General features: G+C 35.4%; 1 protein-coding gene across 2 annotated transcripts in view; it reads left to right on the forward strand.

The window, feature by feature from the left end:
• Positions 1-16,147, forward strand: part of LOC115213287 (uveal autoantigen with coiled-coil domains and ankyrin repeats-like) — a 135,265-nt gene extending 119,118 nt beyond the window's left edge. Inside the window, exons 22-24 of one of the 2 annotated variants that reach the window (XR_004999754.1) lie at positions 6,614-6,657; positions 15,676-15,909; positions 16,126-16,147. Coding sequence is in view for 1 of the 2 variants with exons in the window: in XM_036504124.1 (XP_036360017.1) it covers positions 6,614-6,657; positions 15,676-15,840 (209 nt within the window). In the remaining variant the exon portion in view is untranslated. Of the gene's footprint in view, positions 1-6,613; positions 6,658-15,675; positions 16,064-16,125 lie in introns of those variants that run through there. The other variant, XM_036504124.1, reaches the window with a different exon arrangement.
• The last annotated feature ends 5,880 nt before the right edge of the window (positions 16,148-22,027 follow it).

Here is a 22,027-nt window from a genome sequence, read left to right on the forward strand (position 1 = left end):
TACACACACACACGACAGACTCCTTTTAGTTTCCATCTACCAAATCTATTCACAATGCCTTGGTTAGCCTGAGGCTACAGTAGAAGACATTTGCCCCAGGTGTAAAATGTTTACAAAATACTAATATAAGTAGATTATAGATTTATTATTTAATTCAAAGCAAAAATACCAAAGGTCCTTCATGGGCCAGAAGCTCATAAGGCCAGTTTCCAGGATTCTGTGGTGTAAATATTACAACCCAGGATGAGATGTTAGTCCATCACAGGAATACTTATTTGCAAGCTGAGTGAACTGTAGCTACATGAAATGAAGTGTTTTGCTCAAAAACACAACTCATTGCCCAGTTCAGGAATCAAAACCATAATCTTATGATCATGAGTTCAACACCCTAAGAAACTATGCCACATGCCTCCTCATAAGTTAATTACTGTATATATATATATGATTTGAGATTTTATATTGTATATCTATAAGCATTTTGACTTTTAAATATGAAATATAGGAATACATCTTGGCTTTTTCATCAGAATTTTGATAAATATTTGTATTCAATCTTAACTATTCCCATTATATTGTTATATCAGCTTAACATTCATGTCTGATTGAGCCAGTTGCCACAGTAACTACCACCACCAACACCACCACCACAACCTCTACCATAGCATATTTAGACTAATAATTTCAGCTTCTCCAATGATTCTTTATAGTGCTGCCCACTCTATCTGTTTGAAGAAGTCTAATGACAGGCTGAAGACATAATTAATTTAAACAAAGCCATAATATCCATAATTAAATTTGTGTTGATATATTTAATGTGGTCAGTTTGAAAAATTTAATTAGAAATGACTAAAGTTATTTTTTAAATTTTTGCCAATTATTCTGGCTCTTTATGTGCTGAGTCCAAATCCTGTCTAGGTGAATTTTTGCCTTGTATCACCAAAGGGCCTATATATTAAGCCACCAGCCAAGAGTGCTATGTCTTTTTGTCCAACATCACATTGTCAAACTTCTTTTTGTCCACATCTTTTGGTCCAATGTCTTTTTGTCCAATGATTTTTTTTGTCCAATCTTTTGTCCAATTTTAAATAAACTCTTTAGAAAAGGTGAAAATCTCTAATGATATTTCACAGAACTATAATGAGCCTCGCTGTAAGATTGTTATTATCATTCTTTTTCCTTCTCTGTTAACAGTTTTACTTTCTCATTTACTTTCACTCCCTTTAGTATGGTACTGTATGTAGAGAGTGCTGCAAATTTAGTGTACATATTTTTAATTTACCCATCCCGAAATAACAAAGTTCATAGTATCGACCAAAAACAAAAGAAAAGTAGTTGATGAAAGTAATTACATCTACGATTTTCATTCAAGAAATACAAAACTAGGAAAAGATTACTGGAAATGTGAGAAAAGAAGGCTATGTTCAGTGTGAATTTACATGGTAACGGAAAACAATGAACCAAAAATTATTTATTTTTCTAGTGAGCACCTTCATCCATCTGGTGTAGATTTGTTAAATGCTAGAAAGCAGATGCAGAAATAAAGCATAGGGTGGTGGAAAACATAGCAGCAAGTTCACGTAGCATGATAGCAGTTAAGTTTACACAGCTGACAGAAGAGAATTGCTCTCAACTTCCTCATTTGCCTGTACTTTCAAGGACTATTCAAAGGTGCCAACAAAAAATTCTGGATTTCCCACTAATCCAGGGGCTAGAACTGGTTTTGAAATACCTGAAGAATATTGTAATGCTGATAATGGTGAACAGTTTCTGAGATACGATTCAGGTATCAAGGATCAACAGTGCATACAAGTATTTGCATCAGAAAGTGCTCTTCGGGATATAGCATCATATCGAGTTTGGACATTTGATGGAACATTCAAAATTATGCCAGAACAGTGGTTTCAACTGTTTAGCATTCATGTACAAGTTAAATGTAGCAGTTTCCCCCAGGTCTTTGCATTACTGCTGAATAAAACAAAGAAGACATGAATTATTTTTCGAGCAATTGAAAATTATGTAACCTATTGCATATCTGCTAGATCTCATGGCAGATTTCCAAGTTGCAGTTCATAAAACATTTAATTCATCATTCCCTAATTCACCTGTTGTGGCATGTTTGTTTCATTTGAACCTGTCAGTATTTCGAAAAATTACAGATTTAGACATCAAAGAAAAATACAATAAGGATTCTGAATTCTGTCTTAAAATTCGACGTTTTTCAGCATTAGCCTTCCTACCCATTGAAGATGTAGAAGAGGCCTATGAAAAATTAATTGACAATGAAGAAATACCTGCTGAATTTATCGCCTACTTCATCTTGACTTACATAGGCATTGTGAGAGGACGTGGTGCTAGATGAAGGAGAGAACCACCTACATTCCCGATAGCTGTATGGAATGTTAATCAATGTATTCTTCAAGATCTTCTCAGAACAAATAATGCTGCAGAGGGATTTCATTCTGTGATAAGGCATTTGGTAGGCGGAGCACATTTGAATATTTGGAAATTAATCAAAATTCTGAAGAAAGAGGAAGGGTTCGTTCAGGGTAAGATGACTCAAATTCTTCGAGGAGATCCGTCAAATTCATGTACACGATATCGTAGAATAACTGACTGCCTCAAAAGATTTGTCATTGAATATGGGTCAACTAGAAAAATTGATTTTTTGAAGAGTGTGGCATATAATTTGCATCAATTTTAAGTAATCATAATAAATCATCAGTTATATCATATTACTTTTTTAAAATGACTTTTTTTTCAAATACATTTTTCCACAGTATTTTACTTGAATCCTATCAATAAGATTCTCAATGATTATTTGGTTTTGATATTTTCTAAACTTGTTTTCTAAAGAGTTTATTTAAAATTGGACAAAATGTTGTTAGACAAAACATCATCAGACAAAAAGACGTCAGACCAAAAGGTGTGGACGAAGTAATGTTGGACAAAAAGTGACATCAGACGAAGAGTTGGGTCATGCAGCCAAGAACTGATAGTATTGATTAACTCCTATCACTTTAGTGGAGGCACATGGCCTAGTGGTTAGAGTAGTGGACTCGCGGTCGCCAAATCGCGGGTTCAAATCTCAGACCGGATGATGTGTGTGTTTATGAGCGAAACACCTAAGCTCCACGCAGCTCTGGCAGAAGGTAATGGCGAAACTTCTGCTGACTCTTTCGCCACAACTTTCTCTCACTCTTTCCTCCTGCATCTTGCAGCTCACCTGCAATGGACTAGGGAAACCAGCCCTTAAGAGCCAGGGATGGCTCGAGAAGGAACAAACAACTCCTATCACTTTACATTACTGGCCTTGTGTGTAAGTCAGATTGGATGAGAGTACTGTAGAGTGGGAAGTAGCTTTATGCTAGGTGTTGAGAGGTTAAAGTATGAGAGAAGAGACAGCCACAGATTGCTTGCTGTAGATGAGATGCTTGACCACTTCATATCACATTACATAAGGATGGTAAGGCATAATATATGGATATACACAATATATTTATACATACATGTATGTGTGTGTGTGTAGATATGTATGTGAGGAGGTTCAAGGCTTAGTAATTAGGGTATCATACTCATGATCACAAGATTGTGGTTTCAATCCCTGGACTTAATGATGCATTGTATTCTTGAGCAAAACACTTCATTTCACATTGCTCCCATCCGCTCAATAGAAAAAATGAATAATCCTGCTGATAGACTGGCTTCCCTTCCATGTGGGTAATATATAGATCACAGAATCCTGAAAACCAGCCTTATGAACCTATGGCTCGGGAAGGACCTTTGATCCTTTTTGATACACCTTTATCTTTTACCTTTTACTTGTTTCAGTCACTAGACTGTGGCCATGCTGGGGCACTGACTTGAAGAATTTTTATATAACATCAGCAACTGCAAGATCACAGTATGAAAAGCTGCTGCAAATTGATGATGAAGACTTATACACACACACAAACACACACATAAGTATATTAATATAAGTAGATTATAGAGTTATTATTTAATTCAAAGCAAAATTACCAAAGGTCCTTCATGGGCCAGAAGCTCATAAGACCAGTTTCCAGGATTCCATGGCGTATATATTACACCCCAGGATGGGATGCTAGTCTATCACAGGAATACTCATTCGCAAGCTGAGTGAACTGTAGCAACATGAAATGAAGTGTTTTGCTCAAGAACACAACTCATTGCCCAGTCCAGGAATCAAATGCATAATCTTATGATCATGAGTTCATCACCCTAAGAAACTATGCCACATGCCTCTACATAAGCTGACAACTGCAGAAATATATTATATACATATATATATATATATATATATATAAAATAATAAAGGTGAAAAATTGAATATTAATTTGATTAATATCAATTTAAAACCAATGGTCTCACATATTGAGAAATCTGAAGTTTCAGAGAAAAGTATATTACATACATATAAGTGGGATGACCTGTAAGTGGACATCCATTATGCTAGAAGAAGATCCGCTATGGCCTTACCACTAAGAAAAGAAGCGGATCTTCTAGCATAATGGATGTCCACTTACAGGTCATCCCTCTTATATATATATATATATATATATATAATATATATATTATATATATATATAAAATTAGTAAAAAACCACCTTTTATCAATTCAAAATGAACAATTAAATTACACAATCTAGAAAATTACATATAATAGAAAAGTTAAAATTAAAATAATAATAAAATGTAAAGAATAAGTAAATTGCAAAAATAATAATAATAAAAACGTATATAATATATAATATATATATTATATACGTTTTTTTTTTTTTTCTTATTATTTTTGCAATTTAGTTATTCTTTACATTTTATTATTATTTTAATTTTAACTTTTCTATTATATGTAATTTTCTAGATGGTGTAATTTAATTGTTCATCTTGAATTGATAAAAGGTGGTTTTTTTCAAAATTTTTATATATATATTATATTGTGTGAAATTTGATTTAGTATTTCTAAATTGAATTTTTTTCCTTGTAAGTTTGGATTTTATTCCCTCAAATAATAATTATATATATATATATGTATGCATGCATGTATGTATGTATGTATATATACACGTTTGTTTTTAGTCAGTGGTATCTGTTTACTGCCCAGTGAACTGAACTGAGCTATTTCAGATTTAAGTACTTTAACCCTTCTAGCATTTAAACCACCCATATCCAGCCCAAATATTCTACCTGTTTTATGTCCAAGCTGTCAAGATCTAGCCTCTTACACCTACCCTACAATGTCATTGTAGACATAGATAATCACATCATCAGAATCTCAAAGTTACAAGATAATGCATTATTCATTCAAAACCACATAATCAAATAAGTGTTAAATTTAACGGCATAATCTAAAGGCTAACAAGCCACACATGGGCACAAACAAAACCACTGAAACGATTATCTCTGGTTATCTCTATGCTGTCTAAAGATGTTAGTGTTGATGTTTAACCCAGGTCAACATTGGTCAAGAAACCCTATGATCATTAGCATTTTAGTGACCATTCTGCTTTTTTTTAGGCTATGTAGGACTACATTATCTAATGTGTCTCTTCCTTAAGATTGTAGAGTGTGATTTGAGGAAAGTTTGTTATTTCTAGTATTTTGATAAACCACGTAGAGACTCTCATGTTGGTTTGTTACTGAATATGTTAATTTACGAGACAGCATGTGAAATTGACTTAGGATTACAACCAGACTTCGTTAAATGTTGTTACATCATCATATTGCTATAACAACAGTGAAGTAGAAGATGATGAGGGAGAAAACAAGCAATTATGATGGCTATGGATGAGAACATAAGGAAGAAATGATTATATTATTTATTCCTCTGATATCTATGAAACAGACTGCTGACATTTTTATAGTAGTATTACTTAGTGCCGTTGAATACATCAACTAAATGAGTCAACATGGAGCCTCTGCATGGTCAATTGACATGGTAGAAATAACACCCAACTCTCCCTCATATCACACCTTTCCATCTTAGAATGGAAAGGACTCTTAAGTAGAGCATCTAAAAAAATTTAACAAGGAGGAATTTAAGTAAAGTGGGGTGAGTTCCTTCCAAAATTCAAAGGTGCTGAGAATTTGTTTTTTTTAACCCTTTAGTATTCAGATCACTCTGTCAAATTTAATGTTTATTTATTCAGATTGTTTTGAATTAATTATGCAGTATCTTGTATCTATGGGATTTTAATGAAATGATCCTTTATTTTTAGAATGATATTGTAAGATAGGTGTGAGAGGCCAGATCTGATAAGCTTGAACATAAAACATACAATATTTGGGCCAGATATGTCCAGTTCAAATGCTAATGGTTTAAGGGATGGAAATCCAGCAAATAGTCACTTTGGCTTTCCAGACCCCCTTCCCCAGGGTGATGTACTAACTGTGTACCACTTCTCATAGGTCCTGCATACAAGATAATATTGTCCTTGACACAGATTAAAAGACATGATGGTCAAAGCTGGAATATCCCTGATCATAGATTGGTTTCATCAGAACCAACTTAGGGTTAAATGGTGATAACTAATCAACTGAAAGAAATGAGAAATATATCTAATTGTTTGTAAAGAGTTGTGTTTATTTTATATTTCAGAGGAATTCTCAAAAGATCTCACAACTATGTCGGACATGCAAGAGGTAAGAAATTATGTAGTGTGACAAACCTGGAGTATTTTAACATAATCATTAAAGCACCATGAGAAATTAATATGATGGGAGGATAAAATATCTGTGTAGTTAAGAAGCTTGCTTAGCAAATATGCAGGTCCAGATTTAATCTCACTACCTGCATATTTACAAAGCAAACTTCAGATACATTGAGAAGTATCTTATAGCATAACTACATCATCATTATCATCATCACCACCATCACTACCACCATCACCACCACCACCAACACCACCATCATCATCATCATCATCATTTAACATCCACTTTCCATGCTGGTATGGGTTAGATGGTTTGACTGGAACTGGTGAACCAGATAGCTGCACCAGGTTCCAGTCTGATTTGGCATGGTTTCTACAGGTGGATGCCCTTCCTGATGCCAACCACTCCAAGAGTGTAATGAGTGTTTTTTATGCACCACCAGCATAGGTGCCATTTATATGACACTGGCAACAGCCGCAATTATGGTTTCACTTGGCTTGATGAGTCTTCTCAAGCACAGCATATCACCAAAGGTCTTGCTCACTTGTCATCACCTCCATGAGGCCCACAGTTGAAGATCATGCTGCACCACCTCATCCCTCACCTTCATGAGCCCAACATTTGAAGATCACATTACCAGCAATGACCACAATTATGATTTTATGGGTGCCATTTACATGACACTGGCAATGGTCACAACTATGATTTCACTTGGCTTGATGAGTATTCTCAAGGACAACACAGCATATTGCCAAAAATCTTGGTCATTAGACTAAAACTTTAGAAATGGAATTTGTTGGACAGAAACTATTCAAATGGCTTGGCTTAATATTTTTTGTACTATTCTCTTATTCCTTCCCACTCACTATGTTACTCTGTTACAATCATTGCTATTGTCTTCAGCGCTCTCCATAATGTCCACTTCCGGTCGTAGCATATCTATAAAACTCTTTACTCACATGTTTTTCTCCCTGTTTTTCACACAATTCTTTCCAACACAGACGTTTCTTAGACACCCAGTTATGCATTGCTAAGATATTCTCTCATTTTTCTATCTTTTCACGCATTCATCTGCCATCGCTATTAATACTTTAATATGTATTATTTACTACTCACTATTAACTAATACCTAATTATTTAAATTGACCCTTCAATATATAACTTTCTAATTTCTCTATTTTAGCCTTCATTTCACTTTAATTCTTCATGTAATTTTCTAAATGAAATCTCTCCTCTCCTCCTGTGTTCTCAAGTTGGCTACATATTTTTTGTACCAACTCTCTAAATTAACCCTTGCTTATTTGTGGTGCACCTGCTCATTCTCACCCCAACCACTAGTACTGGATATCTCCTCCCTTCCCCCTCCCAGGACAAATGCAACTAGTTTAGCTGCCCACCTACTTAATTGGCTATCTTTTGTTTTCACTCAAACTACTTGGTAATTTCCATGGACATATCAAAGTGGAAAGAGAAAGCTAATGGGCTGTACATGCGTGCTGTTCCTCTGTGTGTTTGTGTGTGCATGTGTGTGTTTGTGTGTGCATGTGTGTGCTTGTTCTTGTGAGCGCACTTGTCTTGTGTGGGTGTGTGTGTGTATGGGCGTGCTTTTTCCTCTCTTCTTTCACCAGAAACCCCCCTCCCTCACTGGTAATATCTTCTATCATACCTGCAATTTTCTCTCCCTCTCTTTCCCCTGGAACAAATGCAACTAGTTTAGCTGCCCACCTTCTTAATCTAACATTGACATGTTAATATTCATATTCTCCTTTATTTATCTTTATTAATTTACTTACTTATATCTGCAACACCAGTAATGTTTAAATTTACATTTTTACAATGTCCATAATGCTTATACTCACAACGCCGCTAACACCTACTCCTACTCCCAGTAGGAGTAACAATCTGAACACGCTTGAATGTTTGAATGATGACAGGTCGAAAGTGAGAACAGGAGTAGCATGTCTATCAAACGAACACAGAAACCTTCTTTCCAGGCACTGAATAACATCTCCCCTCCCCATGCCTCCTCCCACATTCCTTTCCCAGCTTTTAGAGTCAATGTTGGCACACTGAAATGTAGGTCTAGTGAGATTGTAGAGATGCTTGAACAGAGATGTGTTGATGTATGCTGCATACAAAAGGTAAGGTGGAGAGGAGCTTCAGCCAGGGTCCTCACAGGCAAGGCACATAAATGGTGTAGGGGATGTAGGCATACTCCTTGTGGAGAAATGGGTGGATAAAGTCATAGAGGTAGTCAGGGTATGCGATAGAGTGCTTAAGCTCAGGCTAGTCCTGCAGGATAGTATAGCTACAATTATTTCTGCCTACGCTCCACAAGCAGGCCTACCAAATGACCAGAAGGACCACTTTTATGATACCCTTCTACAGGCTACCTCAAAGATGAGTGGCAATGACCTCATCTTTGTGGCTAAAGATTTTAATGGGCATGTCAGATGGCAATCCGGTTTCTTCCATGGTGTTCATGGGAGCCATGGAATGGTTCCCGAAACAAAGAGGGAATTAGCTTACTGGAGTTCTGTGATGCGTGCAACCTATAAATCTGCAACACTAACTTCAGGAAGCCAGACAGCCACCTGATAACCTATCAATCAGGGGACTCTGCTAGCCAGATTGATTTCATCCTCACCAGGCAGTGGGATGCAAGGTTGCTCTTGAATATAAAGACCCTCCCAGGTGAAGAATGTACCCACCAGCATAGACTAGTTATTAATGGCTTTAGACTCAAGGCCAGAAAGATGCCAAGAAGCAGACCAATCCAGAAAAGAAGGATTTGGAAGCTTAAGAACCCTTCACATGGTCAGATATTTAGGGACATCCTCATTGAGAAATTTGATGAGAGGGAGGAGGAGCTACAAACTTTGGACATAGAGGGTAACTGGAAATTCCTATGGGACAGCTTACTGAGTGCCACAGTCCAAATCTGCAGCTAGTGCAAAGTCCCTTTCAGACCTGTGCTTGAGGAGACCTATTGAGTCAAGTAAAATCTAAATCAAAATCAAATCTAAAACCAAATCACAATCAAATGGAAATTGTAGTTGTGGCCGATGCCAGTGCTGCCTGACTGGCTCCCGTGGTGGTGGCATGCAATAAGCACCATGCATGTGTGGGTCATTGCCAGTGCCACCTGATTGGCTCCCTGTGCTGGTGGTATGTAAAAAGCACAATCTGAACATGGTCGATGGTTAGGGCAGTGGACTCGTGGTCGTAGAGTCACAGTTTCAATTCCCAGCCCAGGCATTGTGAGTGTTTACTGAGTGAAAACACCTAAAATCTCCACAAGGCTCTAACAGGGGTGGGTGGGGGTGGCAAACCCTGCTGTACTCTTTCACCACAACTTTCTCTCACTCTTTCTTCCTGTTTCTGCTGTACCTGTATTTCAAAGGGCCAGCCTTGTCACCCACTGTGTCATGCTGAATCTCCCTGAGAACTATGTTAAGGGTACATGTGTCTGAGGAGTGCTCAGCCACTTGTATGTTAATTTCATGAGCAGGCTGTTCTGTTGATCAGATCAACTGGAACCCTCGTCATCGTATCCGAAGGAGTGCCATGATATATATATATTATATATGTGTGTGTGTTTGTGTGGGTGTGTCTATAGAGAGAAAGAGAGCCATTCACTCATAAGCTAGCATGTACTAGGCTTTTGTGAATTGTATTACTTTAGATGTGTTTCTACATAGTTACTATAAACTACATACAGAGCTTCTCCAGTTCTCCCTTCTTGACACAGCAGAATATCTACAGTAGAATTTTGCTGGAAAAGGTGAGGACTGCAGCAGCACTGCCTGGAATCGAACTCAGAATCTTGGGGTTAGTAGGCTGCGCTCTTAACCCCAAGATTCCCAGTTTGATTCCAGGCAGTGACCTGAATAATAATAATAATAATAATAATGATAATATAATGATAATAATAATAATATAATAATAATAATAATAATAATAATAATAATAATAATAATAATAATAATAATATAATAATAATAATAATGATAATAATAATAATAACAACGACAACAACAACATTTAAAAATACTTTAGGAATGAAAACCCAGGTTCAAGATTTCCCCAAGACATCTGATGAAGGCTGGAGGGTATATCAGCCGAAACGTTGTGTTAACAACACACAAGATGAGGACAAATATCCGTCAAGTGTAAATAATGTACATAATTCCTCATCTCTAAAATATAGAACTGAATTACATAACAATTATAGAAACATTATGCAATTTTGCACTTCACCTCGTCAGTGTTAAACACTGATGAGATGAAGTGCATGATTCCTGCAACTATTTTATAATAAATATGGCATTTTGCTGAAACGTATGTCCTATAACACATTGAATACAATGCCTGTTTTCTGTAAATTATTATTATTATTATTATTATTATTATTATTATTATTATCATCTTATGCATATCAACATTATATAGTTGTCTGAGATAGTTTATAAGTTAGAAAGAAAGAGATCACTCAATATAAGTTAAAAGCGAGAGTATATTATCTATACAGTATTATAAATTTAGCTCCATATACTGCCAAAAGTAACCAGATGGTTTTGCAATAATTAATCTTCCCTGCAAGGAAAGAATAATTAAATACACATCAGACATAACTGATTGGAAATGTATAGCTTTGGGTATTTTGTGTTGGAGATTCAAAAGAAAATATCTGATCAATAATTCAGACTTTTGCTTGCAGCAAAAACTAGAACAAACAAAAATCATAAAAACAACAATAAAAAGTGAATAAAAGAAACAGAGCAACAGAAAAAGCTGGGTCTAGACCTACAAGGCTTATATACCTTACATTTGCCTGTTAAGTCAAATTTACACCCTTGTGAGTGAGGTTAAAGTGGAAACTGTTTTCCATGTACTTAATGGGTAGGATGAAAGGGTGAAAGGGGGAGAGAAGAGTTGCGGTGGGGTATAAAGCCAATTTGTAAAGAAGTGTTATATATATATATATATAACTATATAAAGTGCACCTATATATACATATATATATATATATATATATATATATATATATATATATATATATATATATAGGAGTGGCTGTGTGGTAAGTAGCTTGCTTACCAACCACATGGCTCCGGGTTCAGTCCCACTGTGTGGCACCTTGGGCAAGTGTCTTCTACTATAGACTCAGGCTGATCAAAGCCTTGTCAGTGGATTTGGTAGATGGAAACTGAAAGAAGCCCATCGCATATATATATATGTGTGTATGTATATGTTTGTGTGTCTGTGTTTGTCCTCTCCCAACATCGCTTGACAACAGATGCTGGTGTGTTTACATCCCTGTCACTTAGCAGTTCAGCAACAGAGACCGATAGAATAAGGACTAGGCTTACAAAGAATAAGGCCTGGGGTCGATTTGCTCGACTAAAGCCGGTGCTCCAGCATGGCTGCAGTCAAATGACTGAAACAAAACAAAAGTATGAATGTGTGCATATGTTAGGTATGAGGTAACTAAATTTTTATGATAAAGAGAGTAAGCTTGTAAGAAAAAGAAAGAAAAGAATGGAGATAGGCTGGAAGGTAAGAAAATAAGATGAGGAGATAACTGTATTTGTGTTACTTAGCTACATGCTACTGGCCACTCTGAGTTCTTTCACTTAGCTCATTTTTGTATAAATAATGCAAATTACCTAGGCCTTGAATGTGTTCTGTTCTTTTTGTATAAGTCTATGTTCTTTGGCTGTTGGAGATAAGAGAGGACAATTATCAAACTGATGATGTCTAATGAGGCCAAAATACATGTCCACAACTGTCTAGTTATCTCCAGACAATAAGAGTGTCCTTGTCCTTAAAGACATGTCAGCTTTGGAGAACAATTCTTGATTCTTGAGATTGTCTCCCCTTCTCAAGTGGAGCTGGTCTTAATTGCCATTTGGTTATTATGATACATTCCCTTGAGACAGTGATAAGTTTTAATAAATCAAGAGTGTATGTTGTATGGTATTTCATATACTTGTATTTGTCTATATATATATATATATATATGGTGGCGAGCTGGCAGAAACGTTAGCATGCCGGGCGAAATGCGTAGCCGTATTTCGTCTACCGTTACGTTCTGAGTTCAAATTCTGCCGAGGTCGACTTTGCCTTTCATCCTTTCGTCGATGTAATCGATTTAATCCGTTTGTCTGTCCATGTTTGTCCCCTCTGTGTTTAGCCCCTTGTGGGTAGTAAAGAAATATATATATATATATATATATATATATATATATAATATATATATATATTTATATACACACACACATATACATATATATCATCATCGTGGCATAGGTTCGACAATTTGTCACAGTACAAGAGTCAGTTTTTATTTGATGTTTCTGCCTTCTTGGAAAGTTTTGCGGAACATATCTCATGTTAAATATGGTTTCTTCAATTGGATGTCCTTCTTAACATCATCCACTTTATAGGATGTACTGAAAGCATTTTATTATGCCACCAGCATAGAGAGACCCAAGAATTTTCCTTATTTTGTGTTCATTTGTCGTTCATTACTTTTACTTTCTGTTTTCCTCGCATTTCTGGCCTCAAAAGTGTGGACACAATATGGGTAACAAGGAGAATAGAGATAAATCAGTCTGTCAGTCAGTAGGATTTGAGTGGGGTCGGTAAGAGCCCACTGTAGTTACCATTGTAGTTGCTATCGAAAAGTGCAGTACAGAATTGAAGAAGTAACTCTTTTGTAAAATATATTTCATAATTTGATAAAATATTATTTCATAGCTTAATTAAGAGATAATAAAATGAGCTTGTTATGAATAGAAAACAGTGATAAAAAGAAACATAATATAAGCTTCTTGTTCTAAAATGCAGCAGTGTGACGATACTGAAAGTAAGGTCATCAATGGTCAAATGGAGAGTTAAATAAAGTAATAAGGGAAAGATAATTGAATTCAGAATGGTTGTGAGTACAGCAATCAGATAATAATTGTTTATTCAATAACCATGAAGACTGAGATTATTTTGAAGGGAAGGGAAATAGTAATTTTGATAATTATGTCTGTCCTAAATATTGCACTGATGTCAGTGAAATGATTTCAACTAGAAATAAAAGTACTGTTTCTAAATAGTTGGTTGTAAAAGGAGCTAAACTTATAATACTATACAAATAATATATGTCTGCATTTATATGCATGTATACACATATAAATACACAACCATATATATGTAATATTGTATATGTATGTATGTATGTATGTATAGGGCATCCAACCATAGAAACCATGCCAGATCAGACCTGGTCAGACCATCCAACCCATGCCAGCATGAGAGAATTCTAAATGATAATTATTTCCAATTTTGGCACTAGGCCAGTAATTTCAGAAGGAAGGAGTTAGTTGATTGCATCAACCCTAGAACTTGACTGGTACTTTATTTTATTGACCCTGAAAGGATCGAAGGCAAAGTCAACTTTGCAGTATTTGAACTCAGAACCTAAAGCCTGAAAAAAATGCCACTAAGAAATTTGTCCGATGCACTAACAATTCTGCAGCTCATTACCTAAATAATCTTTAATATCATTATGGAACCCTGGTTCTTGTAAATTTTAATGGTGTCTATTTTGCTGGTACAATCAAGTCAGGCGTTTGGTTAAACAGTCCCTTCCTCAAACGGTCTCAGCAGCCCTAAAAGAAAAGAGTCACGACCACTGCTCTAATGCCTCTGACTATGCCATAAAAAAAATGTTTTAAGATGAAATTCTCCAGGGGTTAATGTTGCCTTTCCACTCAGTTGAATCAATAAAATAAATTAGATACAGGGGTCAGTTTAATTCAGCATTCATAACTAAAAATTTTTCTTATGAATTTAAACAAATATTCACATAACTAAAAACTAATGATCTAAAATTGCTTTATATTTTTTTCTTAAAAACGGACGATTTTGTTTCAGATGTTTTTTTTTTTTGTATATTTTGCTGTTTCACACTAATGTTCACATGCTCCTAGGGGTAGAATGGCTGTTGTTATTGTTCTTGTTGTTAATGTGTAGTACCAGATTAACTCATATTGGGGAGACCTATGATCAAAGGCATTCCAGTCATGACTACCCTGTCATATATTGGAAGCAGTGTATCTTGGATGGCATTATCTAATGTGCCATTTTCTATGAGAGTACAGTGTACTTTGAGGGGAATTGAGTGGGTATTTCTTGAGAAGAGAGTTCATTAGTGAAGAAAGCTATATCCAAGTTGATAATTAATTGAATTCATTCAGGTATACATTTGATGCCCTTTTTTCTATAGTCATGTGGATTGGATGGGAACATAAATCAGGGTTTTATGACACCAGTCTTTATCTGTCTTCAAGTAGAGGATATTGCTTTCATTTTAAAACTACAGAGTGACTGGTTAATATCAAGAAGGAACATCATATCATTGTTTTACTCAGATGGTATTAAGCAAAGCCAAGAAATGTCAACATGCATACACAGACACATATATCATAGGCTTCCACGTAGTTTCCATCAAACAAGTTCACTCACAAAGTATTTGTTAACTCTGTTACCACACAGGCCGAATCCAAACCTACATCATTGCAAAACAAACTTCTTTACTACACAGCTGTGGCTGCACTTATTGGTCCATTTTAACAATAATTTGGTTTCATGCCTGGAAAACCATAAGAGTTCATTAAGAATTAATTTAGTCCTTCAGTGTTTAAGTTATTCTCTCAAATGTGATGCATATTTATTTACATAATTTTGAACTAATCATGCATCATCTTGTAGCTTTGAGACTTTCATGATATGACTGCTTATCTTTAGGACATTGTAAGATATTTCTGAGAGGTTTGATCTGGCTGGTTTGAACATAAAACAGTTTGAATATTTTAGGTTGAATATGGATGGTTTTAATGCTAAAGAGTTAAACAAAAATTTCTTGTAAAAAGCATAATTTTAATAAAGAAACTTCAAATTATTTAAAAGTTCTTTGTAATATTATTATTATATTTTATCTTTAACTTGCAGAAAATACAGAAAAGAGACCAACTGACTGTTGACCAGATGGACGTTTCAAAAAACATCATTGATACAAACATCCAAATTGTAAACAATGTCAGTAAAAAAGTACACAAACAACTGGAAACATTGGGAACATATTTGAAAGGCACTGAAATAAGGCGCCCAGACTAAGAGAATGGTTACACTTCAAACTGCACTGTGTATATGCATGCATGCATGCATACATACATACATACATACATATTTGTTTTTGAAAATAGTGGGTTTTTTAACTGCAGCCCTCTTGTGAAATATGGCTTTGTGCAGCTCCCAGCAAACAGTTTTTGTGGAAAAGCTCTGCACGAATTTTGGGAGCTGTACTTTTGTGATCCTTTCTAACAATTCGCGTAAGAGTTCAACGGTCCCTATCTGAAAGTTTGGGTTTTCTTTCAGAGTTTTGTTTCGATGGGGAGATACATACATACATACATACATACATACACACATACACACACACACACATGCACGCACACACACATACATACATACATACATACATACATACATACATACATTCATACATACAGGGGTTGGAGAAAATAATGGAAACACCTGGCATCATAATTTTGAAATATATATAAAATCGTAAAAAGCTTGTTTATATTTATGTTTTTTTGATTTATTATTAGTGTTGCTTAATATGTTTTGCTAAAATTGCTGTTTCTTTTCAGATATCATCAGAAAGGGTAATTAAAATTAATTAAAATGACTGATCTATCAGACTTTCAGAGAGGTCAAATTGTTGGTATTCATATGGCAGGCACTAGCGTAACGGAAACAGCCGAAATGTTGTGTGTATTAAGAAGTACTGACTTGAAAGTAAAGACAGCCTTTGAGAAAGAGAGAAAAATCTCCGCATTGAAACAAAACTCTGGAAGAAAACCAAAACTTTCAGATAGGGACCGTTGGACTCTTACGCGAATTGTTAGAAAGGATCACAAAAGTACAGCTCCCAAAATTTCTACAGAGCTTAATGACAACCTTAAGAACCCAGTTTCCACAAAAACTGTTTTCTGGGAGCTGCACAAAGCCATATTTCACAAGAGGGCTGCAATTAGAAACCCACTATTTTCAAAAACAAATATTGCAAAGTGTTTAGAGTGGAGTAAAAACTTACAGAATTGGTCCCTAGAGCAGTGGAAGATTGTTATTTTCTCAGACTAGTCATTCTTTACCTTATTTCCAACCGCCAGCTGAGTATACATATGGAGACAGCCAAAAGAAACATTTGACCCAGACTGCCTTCTTCTAACTGTTAAACATGGAGGAGGATCTATGATGATGGGGGGGGGGGCTATATCTTGGAAATCCACCCGCCCAATGGTTTTCCTTCATGGCAGAATTAATAGACTATTTAAGCCTTTTATCTGATCAAATTCATCCTATGGTTGAGAAACTGTTTCTGGAGGGAAACACAATCTTTCAGGATGATAATGCACCAGTTCACACAGCTAAAGTTGTTACTGAATGGCATGAGTAACATTCTAAAGAAGTTGAACATTTTATCTGGCCACCACAGTCCCCAGATCTCAATATTATCGAACATTTATGGTGCATTTTAGAAAAACAAGTAAGGAGTTGATATCCTCCACCATCATCACTACAAGAACTGGAGACTGTTTTAGCTGAAGAATGGACAAAAATTCCTTTGGAAACAATTCAAATTTTGTATGAGTCCATACCTCATAGAATTCAAGCCAAAGGCGGTTCTACCCCATATTAAAATTAATTTGTTTGAAATTTTAAGGTATTTCCATTATTTTGTCCAACCCCTGTATGTTTATATACATATATGTGTGTGTGTGTATAGATATTGTTGTTCAATTCCAAGTTAGTCCTGTCTGAGCAGATTTATGATCTAAGGTAATCCAGCCACAATTATCCCAAGAATTATCTCATGAATAGTCTGTCTTGCTCAACATTATCTGACGTCCTTTTATTCTTAAGACAACAAAATGTAATTCGAGCAATTTTGTCAGCTATTTCTAGCAGTTCTTGAAGTTACATACAGGGGCTCTCTTTATAGTTGTTCATAAGCGTTTGTGTGTGTATGTGGGTGGGTGCATGTGTGTGTGTCTGGTTGCACACATGCATGTGTGTATGTGTGAGTATCTATGTCATTATAGTTGTTTAATTCCAAGTTGGCCCTGACCAGTCTGACTATTGAGAGCAACTCAACAGTGATAGTTCCCAACTCTTTCAAGCATAGTATGTTCTGTACAACATCATTTCTTAAGATGTACTAACCAGGCGGTGAACTGGCAGAATTGTTAGCACACTGGATGGAATGCTTAGTAGTATTTCATCCATCGCTATGTTCTGAGTCCCTTTCACCCTTTTGGGGTCGATAAATTAAGTACCAGTTGAGTACTGGGGTCAATGTAATCAACTATCCCCCTCCCACAAATTTCAGGCCTTGTGCATATAACAGAAAGGATTATTTCTTAAGATGGCAGGATGAAATTTGAGCAAGACTTGGCTTTTATTTATAGCGGGTTGAGTGGCCACTAAGGGCCAATATGTGAGTGTGTGTGTTTGTGTGTAGGTGTATATATATGTGTGTATGCATCTATGAGTGTGCATATGTGTGTAAGGGTCTGTGTAGTGTTTTTGTTTTTATTCTCACTATTGTATTAATTATTTTATCTCTTTTATACGGTCAACAGTAATAAAGGTTTTTCATCATATCTCCTGTAACAAAGTGAAGTAGTTTGTATATATTCGTAAAGTATTATATCAGTAGTCCATGCTGTAAGTTTTTGATGCCATTGACTATACTAAAGAATAAAGAACTAGTACATAGTCTGTTCAATAAAATTTGAATAACAGTGTCATCATTTTATAGTTTTCCTTGCAACAAGAATCTCTCTTACCAGAGAGATGTGTGTATATATGTGTGTATATATATATATATATATATATGACATTAGAAAAAAAAACACCTTTTATCAATTCAAAATGAACAATTAAATTACACCATCTAGAAAATTACATATAATAGAAATATTAATATTAAAATAACAATAAAATGTCAAAGATTAAGTAAATTGCAAAAAAAAGAATAATAATAACGTATATATATATATATATATATATAAGACCAAAGGGGTACAGGCGCCGCTATATATATATATATGTAAAAAAATACAAACTGGGACAAGAACGCAAAACATTTAGAAGACGATACAAAAAACATGGACGGGACATTCGAAGCCTTCAATCTTCAGTCAAGAACCGGATCATCCTCACAATTTCGGCTGATTAATCTTGAGATTGCTCTGATCTGGCCAGCCCCAAAGGAAAATCTAAGCCAAGCGCATTAGATTCCTTGGAAGAAAACCTCGAATGTATACAAAACAAGGACAGAAAAACGGATGATGTTACACTAAGAATACAAAAATACATAAAAACATTAATGATAATAATAATAACAAAAACAGGACATCACAGACAGGCATCTTTCGACAGGACGAGTAAACTTTGAGCTGGCGTGTTAGAAAAATGCCTTAGGGCAGAGAGAGAAAAAAATGTGTCTTGCCGCGACGACTGCTAAGCACGAAAGGCTGGCAATCAGTCAGTCAGTCATGTGTGAGGAGAAGTGAGAGGAAAAGAGGGACAGAAAAAAGGAGATCAAGGAACAAAGGAGGAGGAGAAGAGAAAGAGACAGATCAAAGTGGAGTGCAAAGTGTAAAAGGCAGAAATGTAGGAGAGAGACAGTGTTATAGAGTTGTACCAAGTTTAAAGAAATATGTACTTACATATAAGACCAAAGGGGTATGGGCGCTGCTATATATATATATATATATATATATATATATATGTGTGTGTGTGTGTGTGTGTGTAAAAAAATACAAACTGGGACAAGAACGCAAAACATTTAGAAGACAATACAAAAAACACGGATGGGACATTCGAAGCCTTCAATCTTCAGTCAAGAACCGGATCATCCTCGCAATTTCGGCTGATTAATCTTGAGATTGCTCTGATCTGGCCAGCCCTAAAGGAAAATCTAAGCCAAGCACATTAGATTCCTTGGAAGAAAACCTCGAATGTATACAAAACAAGGACAGAAAAACGGACGATGTTACACGAATAAGAATACAATATACGTAAAAACAATTATGATAATAATAATAATAACAAAAACAGGACGTCACAGACAGGCGTCTTTCGACAGGACAAGTAAACTTTGAGCTGGCGTGTTAGAAAAATGCCTTAGGGCAGAGAGATAGATAGATAGATAGATAATGATTGATAAATAGATATAGATAGATAGATAGACTGATAGATAGATAAAGATATATATATATATAAGTGAAAAGTCGTATAGTTTTCTTGAAGCATTGTCTGTTAAATATGTCTTTTATTTGTTTTTTTCACTTTTTTTTAAACCAAAATAATACAGTGTATTAAAAATACATGTCAATGGTTAGTACTTTTACTTGGTATTTCAATACTTCCAATATAGAATTCATTACATCTGATAAACATGATTTTATACAGCATGTATGACTGCAGACATAATACTTGATCTGTCAAAAGCAGAAATACCGCACTCAAGATATCCAAATAGCCACTGAAGCTACAGAAATAAACATTGGGAACTTGAGGATAAAAGAACATATTTCCATTAACAAGTACAACATGTTGACAAAAGATTCAAACTGCATGCAATTGTTTGGTTATTATAGCATTGCAAAGCAAGCCTTCATACACACACAACAGAACAGAGATGTCAGCTAAAAATCCTTTGTCTCCAAAGATTTCCAGAAGAAGGTGTTCTAATCCTGAAATATTGAAATAACAGGAAAAAAATAAATACTAACTATCAACCTGTATTATTCATTTTTAATAACTTCCATTGTTTTGGCCTCACACTGAGAGTGAACTTGGTTGACAGAAACTGAAAGAAGCCTGTTGTGTGTGTATGTGTGGGGGGTGACTTTTTGTCTGTGGTTGTCCCCACCACTGCTTGACAACTGTTGTTGGTGTGTTTACATACCTAAAGAGACCAATAGAATAAATACCAGGATTTACATGAAAAATATGAACCATGGCGCAGGAGTGGCTGTGTGGTAAGTAGCTTGTTAACCAATCACATGGTTCCAGGTTCAGTCCCACTGCGTGGCATCTTGGGCAAGTGTCTTCTGCTATAGCCCTGGGCCGACCAATGCCTTGTGAGTGGATTTGGTAGACGGAAACTGAAAGAAGCCTGTTGTATATATATATATGTATGTGTTTGAGTGTCTGTGTTTGTCCCCCTAGCATTGCTTGACAACCGATGCTGGTGTGTTTATATCCCTGTCACTTAGCGGTTCGGCAAAAGAGACCGATAGAATAAGTACTGGGCTTACAAAGAATAAGTCCCAGGGTCGATTTGCTTGACTAAAGGTGGCGCTCCAGCATGGCCGCAGTCAAATGACTGAAACAAGTAAAAGAGTAAAAGAGTATGGTCAATTCATTCAACTAAAAAAACTCTTCAAGACAGAGCCCCAGCATGGCCACAGTCTAATGACTGAAACAAGTAAAAGATAGAAGTGTGTAAATATATATATATATAATTATATATATATATATATATGTGTAGCAGAACTACATAATACATATCCAAAGTGAATTGGTAGATGGAAACTGAAAGAAGGCCTTCATTTACACACACACACACACACACACACACACACACACCACACACACACACATATATATATATATACATATATATGTGTGTGTGTGTATATATGAAGGCCTTCTTTCAGTTTCCATCTACCAAATCCACTTGCAAGGCTTTGGATATGTATTATGTAGCTCTGCTACATATATATATATATAGATATATATATATATATATATTATATATATATATATATATATATATATATATAATATATATATATATATTTACACACTTCTATCTTTTACTTGTTTCAGTCATTAGACTGTGGCCATGCTGGGGCTCTGTCTTGAAGAGTTTTTTTAGTTGAATGAATATATATATGTATATATATATACATATACATATATATATATATATATATATATATGTATGTGTGTGTGTGTATGTATATGTTTGTGTGTCTGTGTTTATCCCCACCAGCATTGCCTGATAACCGATGCTGGTGTGTTTACATCCCCATATCTAAGTGGTTCTGCAAAAGAGACTGATAGAATAAGAACTAGGCTTACAAAGAATAGGTTCTGAGGCCGATTTGCTCAACTACACGCAATGCTCCGGCATGGCCACAATCAAATGACTGAAACAAATAAAAGAATATATATAAAACAGTTGTTTTTAGAATGTTAAAAAAGAAAAAAATCTCAA

This window comes from Octopus sinensis, linkage group LG6 (assembly GCF_006345805.1).
Source record: "Octopus sinensis linkage group LG6, ASM634580v1, whole genome shotgun sequence".
NCBI lineage: Eukaryota > Metazoa > Mollusca > Cephalopoda > Octopoda > Octopodidae > Octopus > Octopus sinensis.